At 50.1% G+C, this 22,716-nt stretch overlaps 1 protein-coding gene across 4 annotated transcripts; it reads right to left on the bottom strand.

The window, feature by feature from the left end:
• Positions 1 to 552: 552 nt before the first annotated feature.
• On the bottom strand, positions 553 to 22,467 carry IL32 (interleukin 32). Of its 4 annotated transcripts, none has more exons than XM_059692863.1 (11): positions 22,228 to 22,467; positions 20,957 to 20,995; positions 20,759 to 20,812; positions 18,283 to 18,309; positions 18,054 to 18,113; positions 3,726 to 3,764; positions 3,528 to 3,581; positions 3,171 to 3,197; positions 2,952 to 3,011; positions 2,414 to 2,543; positions 553 to 1,284 (listed from the first exon to the last, which is right to left on the bottom strand). In XM_059692863.1, exons 1-11 carry the CDS (start codon positions 22,240 to 22,242, stop codon positions 1,073 to 1,075), a joined length of 717 nt encoding a protein of 238 aa, XP_059548846.1. In that variant the 5' UTR covers positions 22,243 to 22,467; the 3' UTR covers positions 553 to 1,072. The 4 variants fall into 4 exon arrangements, with proteins under 4 accessions (XP_059548846.1, XP_059548845.1, XP_059548847.1 ...); XM_059692862.1 differs by lacking the exon at positions 18,283 to 18,309 and adding an exon at positions 20,384 to 20,410 and having other exon boundaries at positions 554 to 1,284; XM_059692864.1 differs by lacking the exon at positions 18,283 to 18,309 and having other exon boundaries at positions 556 to 1,284.
• Between the last annotated feature and the right edge of the window lie 249 nt (positions 22,468 to 22,716).

The following is a 22,716-nucleotide window of genomic DNA, read 5'->3' as shown; positions in this document are numbered from 1 at the left end:
GTTTGCTCTTCATCAGGCCCACTTCCTCCCTTTTCTTCCTGCTTCAGGTCAGCCCCACCTTCATTTCATTGCAGCAGCTGCTGTTTGCTGCCTGTCACCCCTGAATGAACGCTGGTCTTTATGCATCTGCCTGGAGCAGGAAGTCAGGGCTGGGGGGTGGGAGGCATTTGGCCTCATAGATGGTGAGCAGTGCTGGCCCCCTCAGGCCTCAGGCCTTGCTCCAGGCTCTCCCCAGTCTCTGCATTTGCAGTCCCAGGTGAGGTGGCCAGCCCAGAGATCAGATGGCTGCCCCCTCCCTACCCTGCCTTCCTTCCAGGCTCACACAGAAGTGCACTCTGCCCGCTCCCTACACCACCACTGCCCCGTCCCTGGGCCTCAGATCTTGGAAGGAAGATGAAGGCTTTTCAGAGGCCCCGCCTAGCCCCAGTGACAAAGGCCCAAAGAGGGTGGTCAGGAAAAGAAAAGGGGCCCGAGTGCCTCAGGCCTGAGCTCCTTGCGTTCAGGAACGGGCAGCTATGGAGCACTTACTATGTGCCAGGCCCCGCGAGAAGCCGTGCACAGGCTGAAATCCTCCTGTGCTCATTATAATCCGTGGCCAGTGTGACCAGGGCCCTGTCTACAGATTAGAGAGGCCAGGTGGCTTCTCCTTTCTCACCAGAGCCGAGATCCAGGCCTAGATCCATCTGATTGTTGCACAGCCTCTCCCTGTAAGCACTGAGCACCCTGCCACCCACCCACACAGGCACTCAACTTGGTTCAATCAACTTTTGAAGCAAATTACCTTTATTGTTGAAAGCATTACAGATCCCCCTTTCTCCCCATTGACCTCCTCCACCCACTCCTGCCCCCTCCCCAGGCAAACCAACGTTTATTAAAATGCTGTAGCAAGAGAAGGAAGCCCACGCAAGCTAGGTGGAGAGGCTGTGAACAGGGTGGAAGTGAGGGAGGTTGTTGAGGGTGGGTCATGTGTGAGCAGGAAAGCAAATGTTACTCCAGAAGATTCTTTCTGAGAAGGGGGGAATCCAAGGGCTGAGAGGTGTGACTGAGCTCCTCCAGGCCCTCATGGGACTCCTTAGACCAGGAATAAACTTGAGAAGTACTTTGCCACACGGGAGCAGAAATCCTTAATCGCACTCCAGATGGACTTCACCACGTTGACAAAGGAGGCCCACTTCTCCTGCACCCAGGCCAGCACGGCCTGCCAGGTCTTCTGCAGTCGCCTTAGCATCTCTCGGAACCCCCTCAGTACCCATTCACAAAAGCTCTCCCCAGGCTTCTTGGACCCTGTGAGAGAGACTAGTTAGGAAGCCAGGGCAAGTGGAATAGGGAAACTGAGACAGATGGTTAAACAACCAAGTCTTTACAGCCATCTAATACTAGCACATTGCAAAATCCTGTCTTCCCTAAGCAGGGACACAAGAGTAAATGGTTTAGAGTAGTGATGGCGAACCTATGACACGCATGTCAGAGGTGACACTCGAACTCATTTTTTTGGTTGATTTTTCTTTGTTAAATGGCATTTAAATATATAAAATAAATATCAAAAATATAAGTCTTTGTTTTACTATGGTTGCAAATATCAAAAAATTTCTATATGTGACACGGCACCAAAGTTAAGTTAGGGTTTTTCAAATTGCTGACACGCCGAGCTCAAAAGGTTCACCATCACTGGTTTAGAGCATCATCCCGTACACCAACACAGATTGTGGGTTCGATTCCCAGTCAGGACACATACCTAGCTTGAATGTTCAATCCCTGTTCAAAGCAAATACAAGAGGCAACCAATTAATGTTTCTCTCTCACATAGATGTTTCTCTCATTCTCTCATTCTCTCTGTCTCTCTCTCTATCTCTCTCCCCCTTCCTCTCTCTCTAAAATCAATAAACATATCCTCAGGTGAGGATTTAAAAACAAAAAGACTAAGAGGCTTACACTTCTCCTCCCAAAACAGGGAGTAAAGAGCTTAAATCACCCCACTCAAAGAGATAGATAGCAGAAATCTAATTAGTGCCAACCACTCCCAAGCACAGATAAGTTAAAGGAAACATCTCATTTTGGCACAGCAGCATAAAGCTGATGAATATTCTATTGAGATCCTTCCCCAAGACCTCTAAACTCCCAGCCTTTAAACCCTCAAGACAAAGGACCAGGAGCAAGCCCACACCTTTCTTCCCTTTCAGGCATGCATCGCCTAAACCCTGGGTCCCCAGGAGACTTGCAACCAGAGGAGCAGTGGGCAGCAGCAGCTCATCTGGACTGACCCCCCCCCAAACCTGTCTCCAAGGTCCCCCTTTTCTCTAAGTTAACAGTGAGCAAAAGCAGCCCCGCTTAGGCTCTCTGCTGGTGCTTCTTCTATCCTAAGCCCTTCCTGGTTTCACTGTCCCAAATTTAATTAACATCCTCTCAAAATCACCTGGATTTTGGTTGGGCGATCCTTCTGGCTCAGGGTCCGGCTCCGGGCCTGGTTTCTGTCCAGGGCGGACTCTGCTACGGACTCTGTTACGCAGTTCCTGCTGCTGCTCCGAAAGTAAGGGAGTAGATTCCTGTGGGGATGGGGCATGTGTAGGGTTAGACCAGGTCCTGACAGAAGCTCACACAGGGAGCTGCCTGCTTTCCTGCTGGCAGTCCACAGACAAAGACTTCTCGCAGAGGTTCAGCGCCCCAACTCCACTTTGCAGGTAAACCATGATGGTCGTACCTGCTTGTTGGCTGACTGGCCTCTGAGGCCAGCACCAGGCCCAGGGGGTTCCTCATTAACGCATGAAGTTGAGGGCAGGACTTTGGCCACTGTGTGCTGGGGTGGAGGTCAGGAGCTGGTGCCAGCCACCCCTCCACCCCCACCCCACCCCACCCCACTCAGGGGCTGTGTATGCACATGGCAGCGCCAACATCACAAGCGATTAGGGGTGAAGGGGAAGCACAGAGGGCTGTGACAGGAGCCTCAGACTCACCTGGTCGTTGTTCTCACAGTGAGCAGATATGGCATCAAGCGCGGCCTCATTGAAGTTGTTCTGAGGAGAGGAGGGTGGGAGGCTGCAGACCTGTTTCTGCCGGCTGTGGTCTGTGGTCCCCACTGTGACCTCCAAGGGAGCTAAAGCTCACCCCAATAACCTGCCCCAGCCAAACTCCTGGGGACTAAGCTTTGGGGGAGAGGGGAGGCCAAAACTCACCTCCAGCTCTTCCAGGCCTATGTTGACCTGTTGGGAAAAAATGACTTTGTTTAAATTCCCCCGGCCTCCCTCACTTTCAGTCTTATCCCCTGTTCTCAGCTGGCCATCTCCCCATAATGGGTCCAGCCATGTGCCTGGGGACCTGCTCTGTCATCAGTATACCTATGACTTGGACGCCTCTCAGGCTTCCTGGTCCTTCCTATCCCCCACCTGTGTACTCACCCGCCACACAGGTGTGAATTTTGTCCAGTGTAAGGAATGAGCCAACCTGAGCTGGCACCTTCATTATCATCATCGTCATCATCATTGTGAACCCCACAGAATTGTGCAAGCACAGGAGTGGGAACCCTGACCCACCTTGTCCTCTTCTTCGGATTTGACTAAATCACAGAATGTGTCTACATCCTTGTGCTGCAAAAAGAGATAGAGTTGGGACAAAGAGATCTGATCCTTCTCTCTCCTGGACCCCAGGAGGGCCAGAACATTCTTAGCCTCCCACAGTAAAACCCAGGCCCCCACCCACACCCTATCTATACATGGGGAAGAGCTTCTTACCATTTCACTCCTCATTTTCTCAATATTTTCTTGGAATGTCTGTGGAGGGAACTGTGACATTGATCTTATATGACTTATCAACTCCCAGACCTGTTGTACACATGCTCACACACTCACACTCACCATGACACACAACCGTACAAGTATGAACATTGTCCTGGAGTGTGCAGGGCAATCTGGTTCCCAGATACCCAACCCTCTATGGTATCGGTGAGAGTTGGCTGAGGGAGGAATTGGCAGTGACCATCCCTCTCTGAGGACGGGACAGGCACAGCGGTGCCTACATCCAGCTGCTCTTCCTGACTGCTGACCTTGCAGGCCCACAGCACCCCAGGTCCCTTTTTACCCCTAAACCCTTGGCTCAACCAACGAGGCAGGGAGTACCCCATCGACTTCCTCAAGAGTCCACCTTATGGCCCCAATCTGGTCACTGAGCTCTGGATCACTTTATTCCTCAACGATGATTCCACGATCCCTTGGTCACCATCCCAAAGCATCCTGGAGCATCAGCCAACCTCATGGTTAGGGTGCGGGTGGGGCTGGGGGCGGTGTTAGGGTGTGGGAGGTTGGAAGGCACCACAAAAAGGAGGAATAGACTCTGAGGCCAATGCCAGTGCTGGGCTGCTGGCCCAGGCACCTGAGGGGATTTTTAAGTTCCCAGGAAAGCACTGCCCACCTCCCACCTCCCACCTCCCACCTCCCACCTCCCACCCCCCACATCCCATCTCCCACCTCCCACCTCCCACCTCCCACCTCCAGGGTATTAAGATATAAAGGATCTACTGGGATTCGTGTTTCTTCTCACCTATAGACCCTCCATTCTCCAGCTCTTCCCACAAATACGTCAGGTCTAATTGTTAAAGTAACACTTTGTCCCATAAGACTCATTGTTTCTCAGTCACACACACACACACACACACACACACACACACACACACACACACACCCCTCTTCTCATACACACAGAGCTGCCCCCATAATTTCTCTCCCGGACATGAGTTTTGGCCCCACAACCAGAAGCTGCTACATGAAGTGAAAGGCTGAGCACAAAATGAAACTGTGGGGCCTTTGTCAAGAATTATCCAGAATTTCAGTTTGGTGCCAGGATAGCGTTCAACCAACCAGGCAGAGGGCCATCACGATGAGCATACAGGTCACATTCTCAAGACACCCTACTTCCAGGGGTCTCCCCATGGCCCAGGAGGATGGAACAGAGCCCGGTGCATGTAGAGATCAGCTAGGGTGGGGCTGCACTGGTGGGAGAGGGGAACAAACACACAGTGGGAAATGGGACTCCAGGGCCTACTGTCCCCTCACCATTTGCTCTCACTCACCTTGGAGTAACACATGGTTGCTCAGGGTTCAGAGGGCTGTGGCCTGATGGCGAGGATCTGGTATGAGAAGTGTTTCAGAGGAGCAGCTTCTTCTCCAGAATCCCTTTGGCTGCAGCTCCTTTTGGGGCCCCCACTGAGCCAATCACCTTCTCTCCCACATCCTCCCAGCACAGAGCTAGCTGAGGTTTCTGCACCAGAAAGTCAGCTGATTTCAGAGCAGTAGAAAAAGGCTTGGGGGGGTGGGAGGGTGGGGAAGGTGACCTGCCCTAGAGAGTAAAATATGGCTAACCGATGGTGTGGGGTTGGGGGGAGGGGATGAGACAAAAACAGAAAGAGAAGGAGGAAAGACAGGAAGGGGGAGGTCTAAGGCAGTGGTTCTCAACCTTTCTAATGTCGCGACCCTTTAATACAGTTCCTAATGTTGTGGTGACCCCCAATTTCATTGTTACAAATTGAACATAATTAGAACATAGTGATTAATCACAAAAACCATATGTAATTATATATGTGTTTTTCGATGGTCTTAGGCGACCCTTGTGAAAGGATCCTTCGACCCCCAAAGGGGTCGCGACCCACAGGTTCAGAACCGCTGTTCTAAGGGCTCTGGAAGGGGAGGGCACATCCCTAAGCTCTGACCATGGTTCCTTTACTCTCTGAACCAGGGAATCTCTGAGACCAGGAATGGCTTTCTTCCTCATCCCCTCATGAGCCTGAGACAGAGACGGGGCAGAGGAAAGGGCAGATTTCAAAAGCAGGTGGGAGCATTTCTCAGAGCTTCCACAATGAAGAGCTTCAGGCTGGGGAGTCAAGGTGCAGGGAAATGTCTCGAATGTCCACCAGGTCCCTTGAACAGAGTGCACACCAGCTTCAGAGTCCAGAGGTTTTATTGATGGGGAGCATAAGACATTTTTGTGTCTAGCAATCTGATTTTGATCCAGTAACCTGCTTTCTACTGCACACTCTTTTTTTAAAAAAAAAACACCACGTTGTGGAATTAGAATTCCTGATTTCTTTTCTTTTCTTTTTAAAAAAATATATTTTATTGATTTTTTTGCAGAGGAAGGGAGAGGGATAGAGAGTCAGAAACATAGATGAGAGAGAAACATCGATCAGCTGCCTCCTGCACACCACCCACTGGGGATGTGTCTGCAACCAAGGTACATGCCCTTGATGGGAATCGAACCTGGGACCCTTCAATTCGCAGGCCGACGCTCTATCCACTGAGCCAAACCGGTTAGGGTTCTACTGCACACTCTTGCTGTCCGATAATTAACTCCATTTGTGAAAGAATGTAGGAGACTAGCAGCTGGACTCTGTACCTAGTTTATCACTGTCCCTAATGCTCATTCAGGAAATCACTTCCCCTCTCTTAGTTATCTGGTCCTGCAGGAGCTATTTATGTAAATACTCCCAATCTACAAGGGTCATAAACGAAGGATGTAACAGCTTAATTAGAAGGAGGTCATTGGCACCATCCATGATAGACATTAGATACAATCTAAGTTAACCATTCTGATTCTCGAAGGTCGGGGGAAGTTGGGGTCCACTACAGAAGCGTAGTAGTTAAGGAACAAAGAAACTCAGAAATGTATAAAGAGAAAATCTCATTGTCTAAGTTGTTCAGGATCTGGATCTTAGAGTCCCCTGAACCAGCAGTGCTGCTTTGAATAAAGGCTTTTCCTGAAACCTCAGAGTGTCCAACTGTCTCTTCTGCACCAAAACCATAAATTCCATATTCCATAACACTATAGCAACAACAGGCTCAGGAGAGGGCAAGACCTGCAAGACCCCTGAGGTGGCTTTGTCACACATAGCCTTGCTCACCTCTCAGCTCTTCCCTAAGACCCAACTCTGGGCCAAAGCCCCACACAGCTCAGCACAGCCATTGTCTGCCCTCTGTATTAGGGACCCAGGGCTGCCAGAACAATGCACCACAGACTGGGTGGCTACACAACACAAACTGATTTCCTCACAGTTCTGGAGGCTAGACGTCTAAATCAAGCTGTTGGCAGAGTTGGTTCCTTCTTGAGGTGCAAGGGAAGGCTCCTAGGTTTGTAGATGCCGTCTTCATGTTCACAGGGCATTCTCCCTGTATCCATGCCTGTCTGCTAACTTCCCACTTTTATGAGGACACTGGTTCTATTGGACTAGGGCCTACCCTAGTGACCTCATTTAACCTGATTCCCTTCATAAAGACCCTGTCTCCTGGTAAGGTGATATTCTGAAGTACTGGGGGTTAGGGCTTCAGCATACAAATTTGTGGAGGGACACAATTCAACCCCTAAGATCCTCAAACAGAACCTGGCCCCTGAGAGGCCACTCATATGAGCCCCATTGATGCATAGGCACTCCATCTTGCTACTGTAATCTCTATTCTGTAAAAACAAAACAAAACAAAAGAAAAACACCCTGCTGTTTGGAATTTAACCCAGCTATTTTGGCTTCTGTAAATGCTTGCCTGCTTGAATAATAGGGAAAATAAGTTCAACTATCTGACCTTCCAAACCGCTCTGTTGCCGCTTCTAGCTACTCCCACACCAGCTATTTGTTAGTTATCTGAGTTGTGCTGTGCTCAAGGCCAAAAGCTCCCTACAAGAGATTTACTAGGTGCACTGCCCCCCACCCCCACCCAGCACACAGGGCTTCTTTTATTTTTTTTTTTAAGCCTACGAAAGGTTCGGAAGTGTCATTCCAAATTTGGGAGACAGAGAGACCTAGAAACTATAAAACTGGAAAAGCTACTTCCACGTTGGTGCTCAGAATTTGAGAGACATATTCCTCTGAGCCCGCCGGCATAATAAAACTGCGTAACTCCATTTCTCTAAGTGTTGCTTGGTTTTTCTCCAGTCTTCTATAACATCACTGGTTCCCGGACCAAGAAGGACTAACCGTGCTGGCCTTTTAGCCTCTGGTGAGTAGACCGGGTTTGGGGTCTGGGGACACGGGATAGGCCTCTGGGAGGCACTCCCTGCTGATCTTAGCAGAATTGAACTGGGGAACTCCGGGAGCTCCCGGGCCTCAGCCTAGGACCCGGCCGGCATCTGGAGAGAGCGGACGGACACCTCTGGACCTGTCGACAGAAACGGTAAGGTAGGGGCCCACCCAGTTAGGCCCACTCCAAGAGCGTGGAAGGGGGAGCTTGGTCACCTCCCCGGAAGTCATAGAACCTCGCCAGGCAAATTAGTCAGGACTCAGGTGGACTGTTTAACTGAGTGAATGTCTGCTGAAGTGCAGTCCAAGTTCAGGCATGCCGTTAGGGGCAGAAAAAGTAGCTGAACACTACTTAGGCAAAATATTTGCCTCAGGGACTTTCTGTGGGTAAAAGTCAAAACTCGGACTGACTGGTGTGTAAATGTGAGTATGAAAGTGTTAAAGAGAAAGCTACCTTGTGTTGTCCTGTGTTTCTGTTAACTAGGAGGGAATTGTGCTGTCTGGCTGCAGACACAGGAAGTAGTTTCTGTAAATCTGCTGCCTTCGAATACGTGCTAAAAAAAATTAAGACGGGCCCCCAGCTTATGGCCCAGGCATTTGCCCTTGACTGGAATCAAACCTGGGACTCTTCAGTCCGCAGGCCAATGCTCTATCCACTGAGAAAAACCGGCTAGGGCTGGGCAGTTTTCTTTGTGTGTGTTGGTTGTGTTGTTTTTTAGTAAAGCTGACACTTGTACTTAATGAGTGTTAAAGTTCATCATACATAAACTAGCTACTAGAACTTAATATCTGTTACACTACTGGTAGTTTTCTCTTAATCAGGAATAAAACAAAAAAACACAAGAGAAAAATATTTGGTCAAAAGAGAGACAATTGGATAAATGTCTACTTGTGACCAGAAGTGTCTAGGCCAGCGATTTTCAACGGGTGTGCTGCACGAGGCACACTTGTGTGCTGGAAGAAGTTTTACAACGTGCAATACCTGACCACTTAGTCATGGGCACTGACCTCTTTTCCTTTAGATGGTCAAATAAAAAAGTGACAGCATCCAACACAATAGCTATCCAATGTGAATGAATCCAAATTATACCTATTTTTTGGTCAGATGGACAAAAAATATATTTTTGGTGTGCCACAGGATTTTAGCAATTTATGTGTGCCGTCGGATAAAGAAGATGGAAAATCGCTGGTCTAAAGAAAAAAATTAAAGGCATAGTGCAGAAAGAACTGAGGATGAAAAAAGGAATCAAAATCACTAACTAGATGATAATGCCAGAGAGGAAAGCAAAATGAAGTCGGCTCTGTGTTGATAACAGGGATTGAAAGAAACAAGAAATAATTTCAAAAGAATCATCCACAATATTAAAATGCCTTTATATTTGCCTTAGATGCTGACTTGAGACTAAACTAACGCGGCAAAGAAGATGGCTTTCGTGGGCATCGCATTCCTTCTCTTCAAAGTGAAAGCTCTGGGTGAGACTCGGGATGTCAAATGCAAATCTCCCTCCGGCCTCGCGCCCATGGCAAGCACAGCTCAGGGGATTTCCTTGATGAGACCAGACTGAGTCTGGTGACCCTTCTCTTCACAGCGAGGCGGCCACTGCCCATCAAACCCTTTGTTGCTCAAATTGGAACCAATTTGCTCTTCTCACTTTGTTTTTCCTTTTCTCTCTCTCTCTCTCTCTCTCTCTCTCTCTCGTCTCAGTTTTGATATTACATTGCATGCCTTCCAGGATAGAGTTCTATAGTCATATAAGAGCAGTCGTCAATTAATATAATTTTGAAATATTTTATTTGGAAATGTCTTACCTTTTAAAAAAATTTGTACTTTTATTGATTTCAGAGAGGAAGGGTGAGGGAGAGAGAGATAGAAACATCAATGATGAGAGAGAATCACTGATTGGCTGCCTCCTTCACGTCCCCTACTGGGGATCGAGCCCACAACTCGGTCCTGTGCCCTGACCAGGAATCAAACAGTGACCTCCTGGTTCATAGGTTGATGCTAAACTACTGAGCTATGCCGGCCGGGCTAAATCATGTGAGTTCTAATAAAATTACAGGAGAGTCTGGCCAATGGTTGGTGTAGGTCAATGGTTGAGTGTTGGTCCATGCACCAGGAGGTCACCAGTTCAATTCCCTGGGTTGCAGGCTTAATCCTCTTTAGGGGGCTAAAGGAGGCAGCCAACTGATGTTTCTATCTCTCTCTCCCTCTCTCTTTCTCTCTCTGAAATCAATTTTAAAAAAACATTAAAATACACAAATTATGAAAAAGAAATACAGAGAGGGAGACAGCCCACCCCAGCTCCAGAGCACATCAGAACTTCCTGTTGTTGTCTGTGGCTTTTCACCTACAAAAATTCTGTGTCTGAGTTTCTGTGGCCCCCCCACCCCACTTGACACATAACTGCTCTTTAACAAGTTTTTGTAGAAAGTTAGAGAACTTATTCACCAGGGCACACAGGACTAAGGGAGGTGGGTGGGAAAGCTCTGAGTCTAGCAAAGGTCAGCATTTTGGGGGTTGGGAGGAAGATTGGGGTATAGACAGCCACCAGATGTCACAGAACACATTCAATTTATGGAAAACCCCAAGGGGAGAAATTTCAAAGAGGAAGGATTGGTCAACCAGGAGACTGAGAGGAGCTGGGAGAACCCACGGCATTGAAAGTTTATTATTTATTGAGCACCTACTGTGTGCCAGGGACTGTGTGGGCTATTGATGGGAACAAAGACTCCAGTAGAGGGAGGGAGGCGGCCTCAGGAGAGTGGAAAGGGCCTCCCGCACAGAGGGAACAGCATGGGCAAAGGCCCCGAGATGGGAGAAGCTTGCCAGGCAGCTAAAGAATGCTGTCCAGGAGGGGGATCTGCAGGGACCTATGATGCAGGCAGAGCCTTCCAGGCCAGGGTTGGGCTTCAATCACATTGAGAACACTGGAGATTTTTAGGCGGGGAGTTATTTCATTTTTTAAAAAAAATTAAATCTTTATTGTTCAGATTACTACAGTTGTTCCTCTTTTTTCCCCCCATAGCTCTCCTCCACCCAGTTCCCACCCCACCCCTGCCCTTACCCCTCCCACTGTCCTCATCCATAGATGTACGATTTTTGTCCAGTCTCTTCCTGCACCCCCACACCCCTTTCCCTCCAAGAATTGTCAGTCCACTCCCTTTCCATGCCCCTGGTTCTATGATATTCACCAGTTTACTCTGTTCATCAGATTTTTTATTCACTTGATTTTTAGATTCACTTGTTGATAGATGTGTATTTGCTGTTCATAATTTTTATCTTTACCTTTTTCTTCTTCCTCTTCTTAAAGAATACCTTTCAGCATTTCATATAATGCTGGTTTGGTGGTGATGAACTCCTTTAGCTTTTTCTTATCTGTGAAGCTCTTTATCTGACCTTCAATTCTGAATGGTAGCTTTGCTGGATAAAGTAATCTTGGTTGTAGGTTCTTGGCATTCATCACTTTGAATATTTCTTGCCACTCCCTTCTGACCTGCAAAGTTTCTGTTGAGAAATCAGCTGACAGCCGTATGGGTACGCCCTTGTAGGTAACTGACTGTTTTTCTCTTGCTGCTTTTAGGATTCTCTCTTTGTCTTTTGCCCTTGGAATTTTAATTATGATGTGTCTTGGTGTGGTCCTCTTTGGATTCCTTTTCTTTGTGGTTCTCTGCGCTTCCTGCAATTGTAAGCCTATTTCTTTCACCAGGAAGGGGAAGTTTTCTGTCATTATTTATTTAAATAGGTTTTCAATATCTTGCTCTCTCTCATCTTCTGGCACCCCTATAATTTGGATGTTGGTACGCTTGAAGTTGCCCAGAGGCTCCTTACACTATCTTCATATTTTTGAATTGTTTTTTCTTTTTGCTTTTCTGGTTGGGTATTTTTTGCTTCTTCGTATTTCAAATCTTTGACTTGATTCATGGGATCCTCTTGTCTGCTGTTGGATCTCTGTATAATATTCTTTATTTCAGTCAGTGTATGCATAATTTCTAGTTGGTCTTTTTTTTATATCCTCCAGGGTCTCACTAAATTTATCAGTGGTTTCTAGAAAATTCTTGAAAAACCTTATAACTGTGGTTTTGAACTCTATATCCAGTAGTTTGCTTTCCTCCATTTCTGTCATTTGTGACCTGTTTCTTTGTCTCCTCATTTTTTATGCTTCCCTGTGTTGGTAGAGTGGCTTTCTGTGCTAGGTGTCCTATAGGGCCCAGTGGCTCAGCCTCCCCAATTACCTGAGGTGGACACTCTTGGTACACCCCCTTGTGGGCTTTGTGCACAGTCTTGTTGTAGTTAAGCCTTGATTGTTGTAGGTATCACTGGGAGGAATTGACCTCCAGGCCAATTGGCTGTGAAAATCAGCTGAGTCTACAGTGGGAGAACTTCTGTGCTGAAGACACCCTTATGGGGCAAGACTTGCTTCAGTGGGGCTTTGGTGGTCACTGAGTCTGCCCCCTGAGTGTGTCCCTTATGGATCTGAGGAGTTATAATCTGGATGGTCCCACTCTGACCACTGGGTACACTGGCTCTTGGATCTCTATGGAGGTGCTAATTTAGCCTCTGCCTGAGGCTACCCAGCAGGAGCTACAAAGAGATCTGCTGATTCCCCTTCCTTGTTTGGGGTTTGGAGGTGTCCAGATGAGGCCCAGCTGTGAAGCAATGCAAGCTGCTGTGGGGCCTTGGGCCTTCTTTTGGAAGTTCTGGGTCTGTCTGGCCCAGCTGCAGTTTGTTAGGTAATTTTCAGATTGCAAAGGGCCAGGCCATTCATATGCAAAAGCCTCTGCCACAGCTTGGGTGGGGCGGGGTCTCAGGGAATCAACAGGGCAGAGCAAACAGCTATGGCTGATCCTCAGTCCTGCCCTAAGAGTCCCTGCATCTCAGTGTCCCAGTAATCGCTGCAAGCACCTCTGAGAGAAAGCCACCCTAGAGTTCTGAGTTCTGCCTGCTGCCAGACAGTCCAGTTTCTCTCCGTATGAGTCTGGGTTCCCAGAGACTTCCCGGAACTGGAGTTCAGAGCAGTTGGGTGCTTGTGACTCCCTCCCGATTCAAAAAGACAGCCACGTCCTCAATTGCCAGCCCCTTTCCATGTGCGCCTCCGTACCTCTGCACTTTACTTCTGCAGCTCCTCTGAGTCTCAGTGTGCTTTTCTCTTTCCTTCTAGTTGTAGAGTTTCCACTCAGCCAGCCTTCCTGTAGTTCTGAATGATGTCCGTTTTGTCTCTTAGTTTTTTTTTTGAAGTTTTTGTGGGAGGCAGCAATTTCTGGTGTTTACCTATGCCGCCATCTTGGTTTCTCCTGGGGGTTATTTCATTTTTAACAATGAAAGCATTTAGAGCTTGGCTTCTGGACTGAAATAGCTTAAAAGAGGCAAGACTGGGAGGTGAGCCAAGAGGTGACCTCAGGGATTGGTGGGCCACAAAGCTCCTGGTGGCTTTAGCGCCGGGGTGCCAGGAGCCGGTCCATCCTTGCTGTTTCAAGGGACCTGACATATATGGCATACGGTTCTTAATATGTTTGCTCACCTTCTTGGCGCTGTGTTTTAACCAAGGTCACCTCTCCGAGAAAGGGTGAATCCCCAAGTAGGGATTTTCCCCTGAAGTTAGGGAGGGAATAAAACCCCTCAACTAAGTGCCAGGCGGGTAATTAATCACTTTAACTACACACAATCATGCTTAAGCTACATAATCTTTACTCCCCAGAATGGAGATAAGAAACTCCCTAACCTTTGTAATAGAGATTGACAGGATTAAAATGAACTGGTATAAATACAGATGTAACAAGACAGCAAGACACAGGGCTTGGAAGACAGGACCAAGAGAGACAGAGCCTAAGCACAGAACCTACACAGAACGTTCTCTAGAGACAGAAGAACTTTGCTGGCGAGAGCATGCCGGAGGATCCTGGACAGGGACTGGCCTCGGAGCCTGGAGGCGGAGCCTGGCGAGAGAGCATGGCAAAAGATCCTGGACTGAACCTGACTGCAGAGATTGGCAGGAGAGCCTGACTAGAACCTGGTGACTGAACCTGACTGGAGAACCTGGACAGAACCTCTCTGGAGATCCTAACCAGAACCTCTCTGGAGATCGAGACCAGAACTTGGCTGGAGATCCTGGCTAGGCTGCTGATCAACTGAACGCTGCCTCTGTGACATTCCTTCTTCGCCGTCTCCGTCCACACCTTTGGGGACCCCTGGACCCGCTGGGGTTGGACCCCGGCACCGGGGGACAGTTTTTTCTGTTAGAAGAATTAAGTGGGAGGGCATGAGCAGAGGTCAGTGGAGGTTTGATACAGGGTCACTTGGGAAATTCAGGGACAGTGTTTGAAAGAACAAGAATGATGACTCATGCCCAGCTGGTGTGGCTCAGAAGTTGACTCATGAACCAACCTCTTCAATTCCCAGTTAAGGCACATGCCCAGGTTGCAGGCTCCATCCCCAGTAGGGGGCGTGCAGGAGGCAGCTGATCAAAGTTTTCTTCTCATTGATGCTTCTATCTCTCCCTTTGTTTCCTTCTCATTGATGTTTCTATCTCTCCCTTCCTCTCTCTCTAAAGAATCCATAAATGTCTAAAAGAGCCCAGCTGGCATGGCTCAGTGGTTGAGCATCGACCTATGAACCAGGAGGTCACGGTTCGATTCCTGGTCAGGGCACATGCCTGGGTTGTGGGCTCTATTCCCAGTAGGGGATGTACAGGAGGCAGCTGATCAATAATTCTCTCTCATCGTGGATGTTTCTACCTCTTTCTCCCTCTCCCGTCCTCTCTGAAATCAATAAAAACATATGTCTTTAAAAATCCATAGAAACATAAAGAAAAAAAAAAGAGTGGTGCCTGGGTCGTGAGATGAGGACATGGCCAAGGGTGAGTGAAGGCTGGTCAGGCCCTGCAGTGGGCAGCCCTTGGAGCCGGGGAATTCAGGCCAGAGATGGGCCTTACAGTGTGAAGGCATGTCAGAGGGGGAGGAGAGGATGTGAGCACGGGTGGGGCTCTGCCTAAAGGAACTCTCAGAGAGGCTGCCTTCTTCCTTAGGAAGGTAGGGGCCAGGGCCAAAGGTGAGGAAGATCCTTGCCACTCGTGCCCTCCCTTCCGGGACAGGGTCCCTCAGGATTCTGGGTATCACCGAGAAGCTACCAGAAGGGTCCGGGTCCAGCCATTGCTCCTCTTGCAGGACTGACAGCTGGCCCTTCCCGGGAGCTCCCCCTAGGAATCAAGATGTTCCTACCATCCAAAGGGTGTGAAGCTGGCAGAGGAGGGTGCAGGATACTGACCCACTGAAATGCCCCCATCCCTCAGGTCTCAGGGCTCCCCACCCACACACACCCACTGCTGGTGTTTGCTCTTCATCAGGCCCACTTCCTCCCTTTTCTTCCTGCTTCAGGTCAGCCCCACCTTCATCTCATCCCAGCAGCTGCTGTTTGCTGCCTGTCACCCCTGAATGAACGCTGGTCTTTATGCATCTGCCTGGAGCAGGAAGTCAGGGCTGGGGGGTGGGAGGCATTTGGCCTCATAGATGGTGAGCAGTGCTGGCCCCCTCAGGCCTCAGGCCTTGCTCCAGGCTCTCCCCAGTCTCTGCATTTGCAGTCCCAGGTGAGGTGGCCAGCCCAGAGATCAGATGGCTGCCCCCTCCCTACCCTGCCTTCCTTCCAGGCTCACACAGAAGTGCACTCTGCCCGCTCCCTATACCACCACTGCCCCGTCCCTGGGCCTCAGATCTTGGAAGGAAGATGAAGGCGTTTCAGAGGCCCCGCCCAGCCCCAGTGACAAAGGCCCAAAGAGGGTGGTCAGGAAAAGAAAAGGGGCCCAAGTGCCTCAGGCCTGAGCTCCTTGCGTTCAGGAACGGGCAGCTATGGAGCACTTACTATGTGCCAGGCCCCGCGAGAAGCCGTGCACAGGCTGAAATCCTCCTGTGCTCATTATATCCAGGGCCCTGTCTACAGATTAGAGAGGCCAGGTGGCTTCTCCTTTCTCACCAGAGCCGAGATCCAGGCTGATCCATCTGATTGTGGCACAGCCTCTCCCTGTAAGCACTGAGCACCCTGCCACCCACCCACACAGGCACTCAATTTGGTTCAATCAACTTTTGAAGCAAATTACCTTTATTGTTGAAAGTATTACAGATCCCCCTTTTCCCCATGGACCTCCTCCACCCACTCCTGCCCCCTCCCCAGGCCAACCAACGTTTATTAAAATGCTGTAGCAAGAGAAGGAAACCCAGGCAAGCTAGGTGGAGAGGCTGTGGACAGGGTGGAAGTGAGGGAGGTTGTGGAGGATGGGTCAAGGGTGAGCAGGAAAGCAAATGTTACTCTAGAAGATTCTTTCTGAGAAGGGGGGAATCCAAGGGCTGGGAGGTGTGACTGAGCTCCTCCAGGCCCTCATGGGACTCCTTAGACCAGGAATAAACTTGAGAAGTACTTTGCCACACGGGAGCAGAAATCCTTAATCTCACTCAAGATGAACTTCAACACGTTGACAAAGGAGGCCCACTTCTCCTGCACCCAGGCCAGCAGGTCCTTCCACATCTTCTGCAGTCGCCTTAGCATCTTTTGGAACAACCTCATTATCCATTCACAAAAGCTCTCCCCAGGCCTCTGGGCCCCTGTGAGAGAGACTAGTTAGGAAGCCAGGGCAAGTAGAATAGGGAAACTGATACAGATGGTTAAAGACCAAGCCTTTACAGCCATCTAATACTAGCACATTGCAAAATCCTGTCTTCCCTAAGCAGGGACACAAGAGTAAATGGTTTAGAGCATCGTCCCATACACAACACAGGTTGTGGGTTCGATTCCCAGTCAAGGCATATATACCTAGCTTGCAGGTACAATCCCTATTCAAAGCAAATACAAAAGGCAACCAATTAATGTTTCTCTCTCACATAGATGTTTCCCTCCTTCTCTCTCTCTCCCTCCCTCTCTCTCTCTCTCTCTCTCTCTCTCTCTCTCTCTCGCCCCCCCTCCTTCCTCTTTCTCTAAAATCAATAAACATATCCTCAGGTGAGGATTTAAAAAAAAAAAAGACTAAGAGGCTCATACTTCTCCTCCAAAAACAGGGAGTAAATAGCTTAAATCACTCCACTCAGGGAGACACATAGCAGAAATCCAGTTAGTGCCAACCACTCCCAACCACAGCTGAAGTTAAAGGAAACATCTCATTTTGGCACAGCAGCATAAAGCTGATGAATATTCTATTGAGAGCCTTCCCCAAGACCTCCTCTAAACTCCCAGCCTTTAAACCCTCAAGACAAAGGACCAGGAGCAAGCCCACACCTTTCTTCCCTCTCAGGCATGCATCGCCTAAACCATGGGTCCCCATGAAACTTGCAACCAGAGGAGCAGTGGGCAGCAGCAGCTTGTCTGTACTCAATCCCTCCCCCCCAAACCTGTCTCCAAAGCCCCCCTTTTCTCTAAATTAACTGAGCAAAAGCAGCCCCGCTTAGGCTCTCTGCTGGTGCGTCTTCTATCCTAAGCCCTTCCTGATTTCACTGTCCCAAATTTAATTAACATCCTCTCAAAATCACCGGGACCTTGGTTGTCTGCTCCTTCTGGCTCAGGGTCCGGCTCAGGGTCCGGCTCAGGGTCCGGCTCCCGGCCTGGTTTCTTTCCAGGGCGGACTCTGTTACGCAGTTCCTGCTGCTGCTCCGGAAGTAAGGGAGTAGATTCCTGTGGGGATGGGCCATGTGTAGGGTCCGACCAGGTTCTGACAGAAGCTCACACAGGGAGCTGCCTGCTTTCCTGCTGGCAGTCCACAGACAAAGACTTCTTGCAGAGGTTCAGTGCCCCAATTCCCCTTTGTAGCTAAACCATGATGGTCGTACCTGCTTGTTGGCTGACTGGCCTCTGAGGCCAGCACCAGGCCCAGGGGGTTCCTCATTAACGCATGGAGGTGAGGGCAGGGCTTTGGCCACTGTGTGCTGGGTGGGGGAGGTCAGGAGCTGGTGCCAGCCACCCCTCCACCCCACCCCACCCCACCCCACCCCACTCAGGGGCTGTGTATGCACATGGCAGCGCCAACATCACAAGCGATTAGGGGTGAAGGGGAAGCACAGAGGGCTGTGACAGGAGCCTCAGATTAACTTGGTTGTTGTTCTCACAGTGAGCAAATACGGTATCAAGCGAGGCCTCATTGATGCTGATCTCATTGAAGCGAGGAGCGGAGGGTGTGGAGGCTGCAGACCTGCTCCTGCCGGCTGTGGTCTGTGGTCCCCACTGTGACCTCCAAGGGAGCTAAAGCTCACCCCAATAACCTGCCCCAGCCAAACTCCTGGGGACTGAGCTTTGGGGGAGGGGGGAGGCCAAAACTCACCTCCAGCTCTTTTAGGCATATGTTGACCTGTTGGGAAAAAATGACTCTGTTTACATTCCCCCGGCCTCCCTCACTTTCAGTCCTATCCCCTGTTCTCAGCTCGCCATCTCCCCATAACGGGTCCAGCCATGTGCCTGGGGACCTGCTCTGTCATCAGTATACCTGTGACTATGACACCTCTCAGGCTCCTGGGCCTTCCTATCCCCCACCTGTGTACTCACCCGCCACACAGGTGTGAATTTTGTCCAGTGTAAGGAATGAGCCAACCTGAGATAGCACCTTCATCATCATCATCATTGTCATCATCACCATCATCATCATTGTGAAACCACCCCACCCAAATTGTGCAGAGCACAGGAGTGGGAACCCTGACCCACCTGGTCCTCTTCTTCAGGTTTGTATCCATCCCAGAATGCGTTTACAGCTGCCTTCTGTAAGAAGAGATAGAGTTGGAACAAAGAGGTCTGATCCTTCTCTCTCCTGGACCCCAGGAGGGCCAGAACATTCTTAGCCTCACACAGTAAAACCCAGGCACCCACCCACACCCTTACTATACATGGGGAAGAGCTTCTTACCATTTCACTCCTCATTTTCTCAATATTTTCTTGGAATGTCTGTGGAGGTAACAGTGAGATTGATCTTATATGACTTACCAACTCCCAGACCTGTTGTACACATGCTCACACACTCACACTCACCATGACACACAAGCCTACAAGTATGAACATTGTTCTGGAGTGTGCAGGGCAATCTGGTTCCCAGATACCCAACCCTTTATGGTACTGGTGAGAGTTGGCTCAGGGAGGAATTGGCAGTGGCCATCCCTCTCTGAGGACAGGACAGGCACAGCAGTGCCTACAAACAGCTGCTCTTCCTGACTGCTGACCTTGCAGGCCCACAGCACCCCAGGCCCCTTTTCACCCCTAAACCCTTGGCTCAACCAACGAGGCAGGGAGTACCCCATCGACTTCCTCATGAGTCTCCACGTTATGGCCCCAATCTGGTCACTGAGCCCTGGATCACTTTATTCCTCAACGATGATTCCACGATCCCTTGGTCACCATCCCAAAGCATCCTGGAGCATCAGCCAACCTCATGGTTAGGGTGCGGGTGGGGCTGGGGGCGGTGGTAGGGTGTGGGAGGTAGGAAGGCACCACAAAAAGGAGGAATAGACACTGAGGCCAATGCCAGTGCTGGGCTGCTGGCCCAGGCACCTGAGGGGATTTTTAAGTTCCCAGGAAAGCACTGCCCACCTCCCACCTCCCACCTCCCAGCTCCCACCTCCCACCTTCCGGGTATTAAGATATAAAGGGTCTACTGGGATTGGGGTTTCTTCTCACCTATAGACACTCCATTCTCCAGCTCTTCCCACAAATACATCAGGTGTAATTGTTAAAGTAACACTTTGTCCCATAAGACTCATTGTTTCTCAGTCACACACACACACACACACACACACACACACACACACACACACACACACCCCTCTTCTCATACTCACAGAGCTGCCCCCATAATTTCTCTCCCAGATGTGAGTTTTGGCCCCACAACCAGAAGCTACTACATGAAGTGAAAGGCTGAGCACAAAATGAAACTGTGGGGCCTTTGTCAAGAATTATCCAGAATTTCAGTTTGGTGCCAGGATAGCATGCAACCAACCAGGCTCAGGGCCATCACGATGAGCATACAGGTCACATTCTCATGACACCCTCCTTCCAGGGTGTGTGGGTAGGTCAGCAGCTGGTGCCAGCTATCTCTCCACCCCATCACACCCCACCCCACTCCACTCAGGGGCTGTGTATGCACATGGCAGCGCCAACATCAAAAGCGATTAGAGTGAAGGGGAAGCACAGAGGGCTGTGACAGGAGCCTCAGACTCACCTGGTCGTTGTTCTCACAGTGAGCTAATATGGTATCAAACAAGGCCTCATGGATGCTGATCTGAGGAGAGAAGGGTGTGGAGGCTGCAGACCTGCTCCTGCCGGCTGTGGTCTGTGGTCCCCACTGTGACCTCCAAGGGAGCCAAAGCTCACCCCAATAACCTGCCCCAGCCAAACTCCTGGGGACTAAGCTTTGGGGGAGGGGGGAGGCCAAAACTCACCTCCAGCTCTTTTAGGCATATGTGGACCTGTTGGGAATAAATGACTTGTTTTACATTCCCCCGGCCTCCCTCACTTTCAGTCCTATCCCCTGTTCTCAGCTCGCCATCTCCCCATAACGGATCCAGCCATGTGCCTGGGGACCTGCTCTGTCATCAGTATACCTGTGACTATGACACCTCTCAGGCTCCCTGGGCCTTCCTATCCCCCACCTGTGTTCTCACCCGCCACACAGGTGTGAATTTTGTCCAGTGTAAGGAATGAGCCAACCTGAGGTGGCACCTTCATTATCATCATTGTCATCATCACCATCATCATCATTGTGAAACCACCCCACCCAAATTGTGCAGAGCACAGGAGTGGGAACCCTGACCCACCTGGTTCTCTTCTTTGAATTTGAGTCTATCACAGAATGTGTCTACAGCCTTCAGCTGTAAGAAGAGATAGAGTTGGTACAAAGAGATCTGATCCTTCTCCCTCCTGGACCCCAGGAGGGCCAGAACATTCTTAGCCTCCCGCAGTAAAACCCAGGCACCCGCCCACACCCTTACTATACATGGGGAAGAGCTTCTTACCATTTTACTCCTCATTTTCTCAATATCATCTTTGGATGTCTGTGGAGGTAACAGTGAGATTGATCTTATATGACTTACCAACTCCCAGACCTGTTGTACACATGCTCACACACTCACACTCACCATGACACACAAGCCTACAAGTATGAACATTGTTCTGGAGTGTGCAGGGCAATCTGGTTCCCAGATACCCAACCCTTTATGGTACTGGTGAGAGTTGGCTCAGGGAGGAATTGGCAGTGGCCATCCCTCTCTGAGGACGGGACAGGCACAGCAGTGCCTACAAACAGCTGCTCTTCCTGACTGCTGACCTTGCAGGCCCACAGCACCCCAGGCCCCTTTTCACCCCTAAACCCTTGGCTCAACCAACGAGGCAGGGAGTACCCCATCGACTTCCTCATGAGTCTCCACGTTATGGCCCCAATCTGGTCACTAAGCCCTGGATCACTTTATTCCTCAACGATGATTCCACGATCCCTTGGTCACCATCCCAAAGCATCCTGGAGCATCAGCCAACCTCATGGTTAGGGTGCGGGTGGGGCTGGGGGCGGTGGTAGGGTGTGGGAGGTAGGAAGGCACCACAAAAAGGAGGAATAGACTCTGAGGCCAATGCCAGTGCTGGGCTGCTGGCCCAGGCACCTGAGGGGATTTTTAAGTTCCCAGGAAAGCACTGCCCACCTCCCACCTCCCACCTCCCACCTCCCAGCTCCCACCTCCCACCTTCCGGGTATTAAGATATAAAGGGTCTACTGGGATTGGGGTTTCTTCTCACCTATAGACACTCCATTCTCCAGCTCTTCCCACAAATACATCAGGTGTAATTGTTAAAGTAACACTTTGTCCCATAAGACTCATTGTTTCTCAGTCACACACACACACACACCCCTCTTCTCATACTCACAGAGCTGCCCCCATAATTTCTCTCCCGGACGTGAGTTTTGGCCCCACAACCAGAAGCTGCTACATGAAGTGAAAGGCTGAGCACAAAATGAAACTGTGGGGCCTTCGTCAAGAATTATCCAGAATTTCAGTTTGGTGCCAGGATAGCGTTCAACCAACCAGGCTCAGGGCCATCACGATGAGCATACAGGTCACATTCTCAAGACACCCTACTTCCAGGGGTCTCCCCATGGCCCAGGAGGATGGAACAGAGCCCGGTGCATGTAGAGATCAGCTAGGGTGGGGCTGCACTGGTGGGAGAAGGGAGCACACACACAGTGGGAAATGGGACTCCAGGGCCTACTGTCCCCTCACCATTTGCTCTCACTCACCTTGGGGAAGCCCATGGTTGCTCAGGGTTCAGGGGGCTGTGGCCTGATGGCGAGGATCAGGTATGAGAAGTGTTTCAGAGGAGCAGCCTCTTCTCCAGAATCCCTTTGGCTGCAGCTCCTTTTGGGGCCCCCACTGAGCCAATCACCTTCTGCCACATACTCCCAGCACAGAGCTAGCTGAGGTTTCTGCACCAGAGGAGGTCAGCTGATTTCAGAGCAGCAGAGGCGGGCCTGGGGGGTGGGAGGGGTGGGGGAGGGTGACCTGCCCTAGAGAATAAAGTAGGGCTAACTGACAGTGTGGAGTGGGGAGAGGGGATGAGACAAAAACAGAAAGAGAAGGAAGAAAGACAGGAAGAGGGAGGTCTAAGGGCGCTGGGAGGGGAGGGCAGATCCCTAAACTCTGACCATGGCTCCTCCTCTCTCTGGACCAGGGAATCTCTGAGACCAGGAATGGGTCTCCTCCTCATCCCCTCATCAGCCTGAAACAGA

This window comes from Myotis daubentonii, chromosome 4 (assembly GCF_963259705.1).
Source record: "Myotis daubentonii chromosome 4, mMyoDau2.1, whole genome shotgun sequence".
Taxonomy (NCBI): Eukaryota; Metazoa; Chordata; class Mammalia; order Chiroptera; family Vespertilionidae; genus Myotis; species Myotis daubentonii.
The sequence above is the reverse complement of the archived record's forward strand: the minus strand, read 5'-3'. Positions and strand labels throughout refer to the sequence as shown.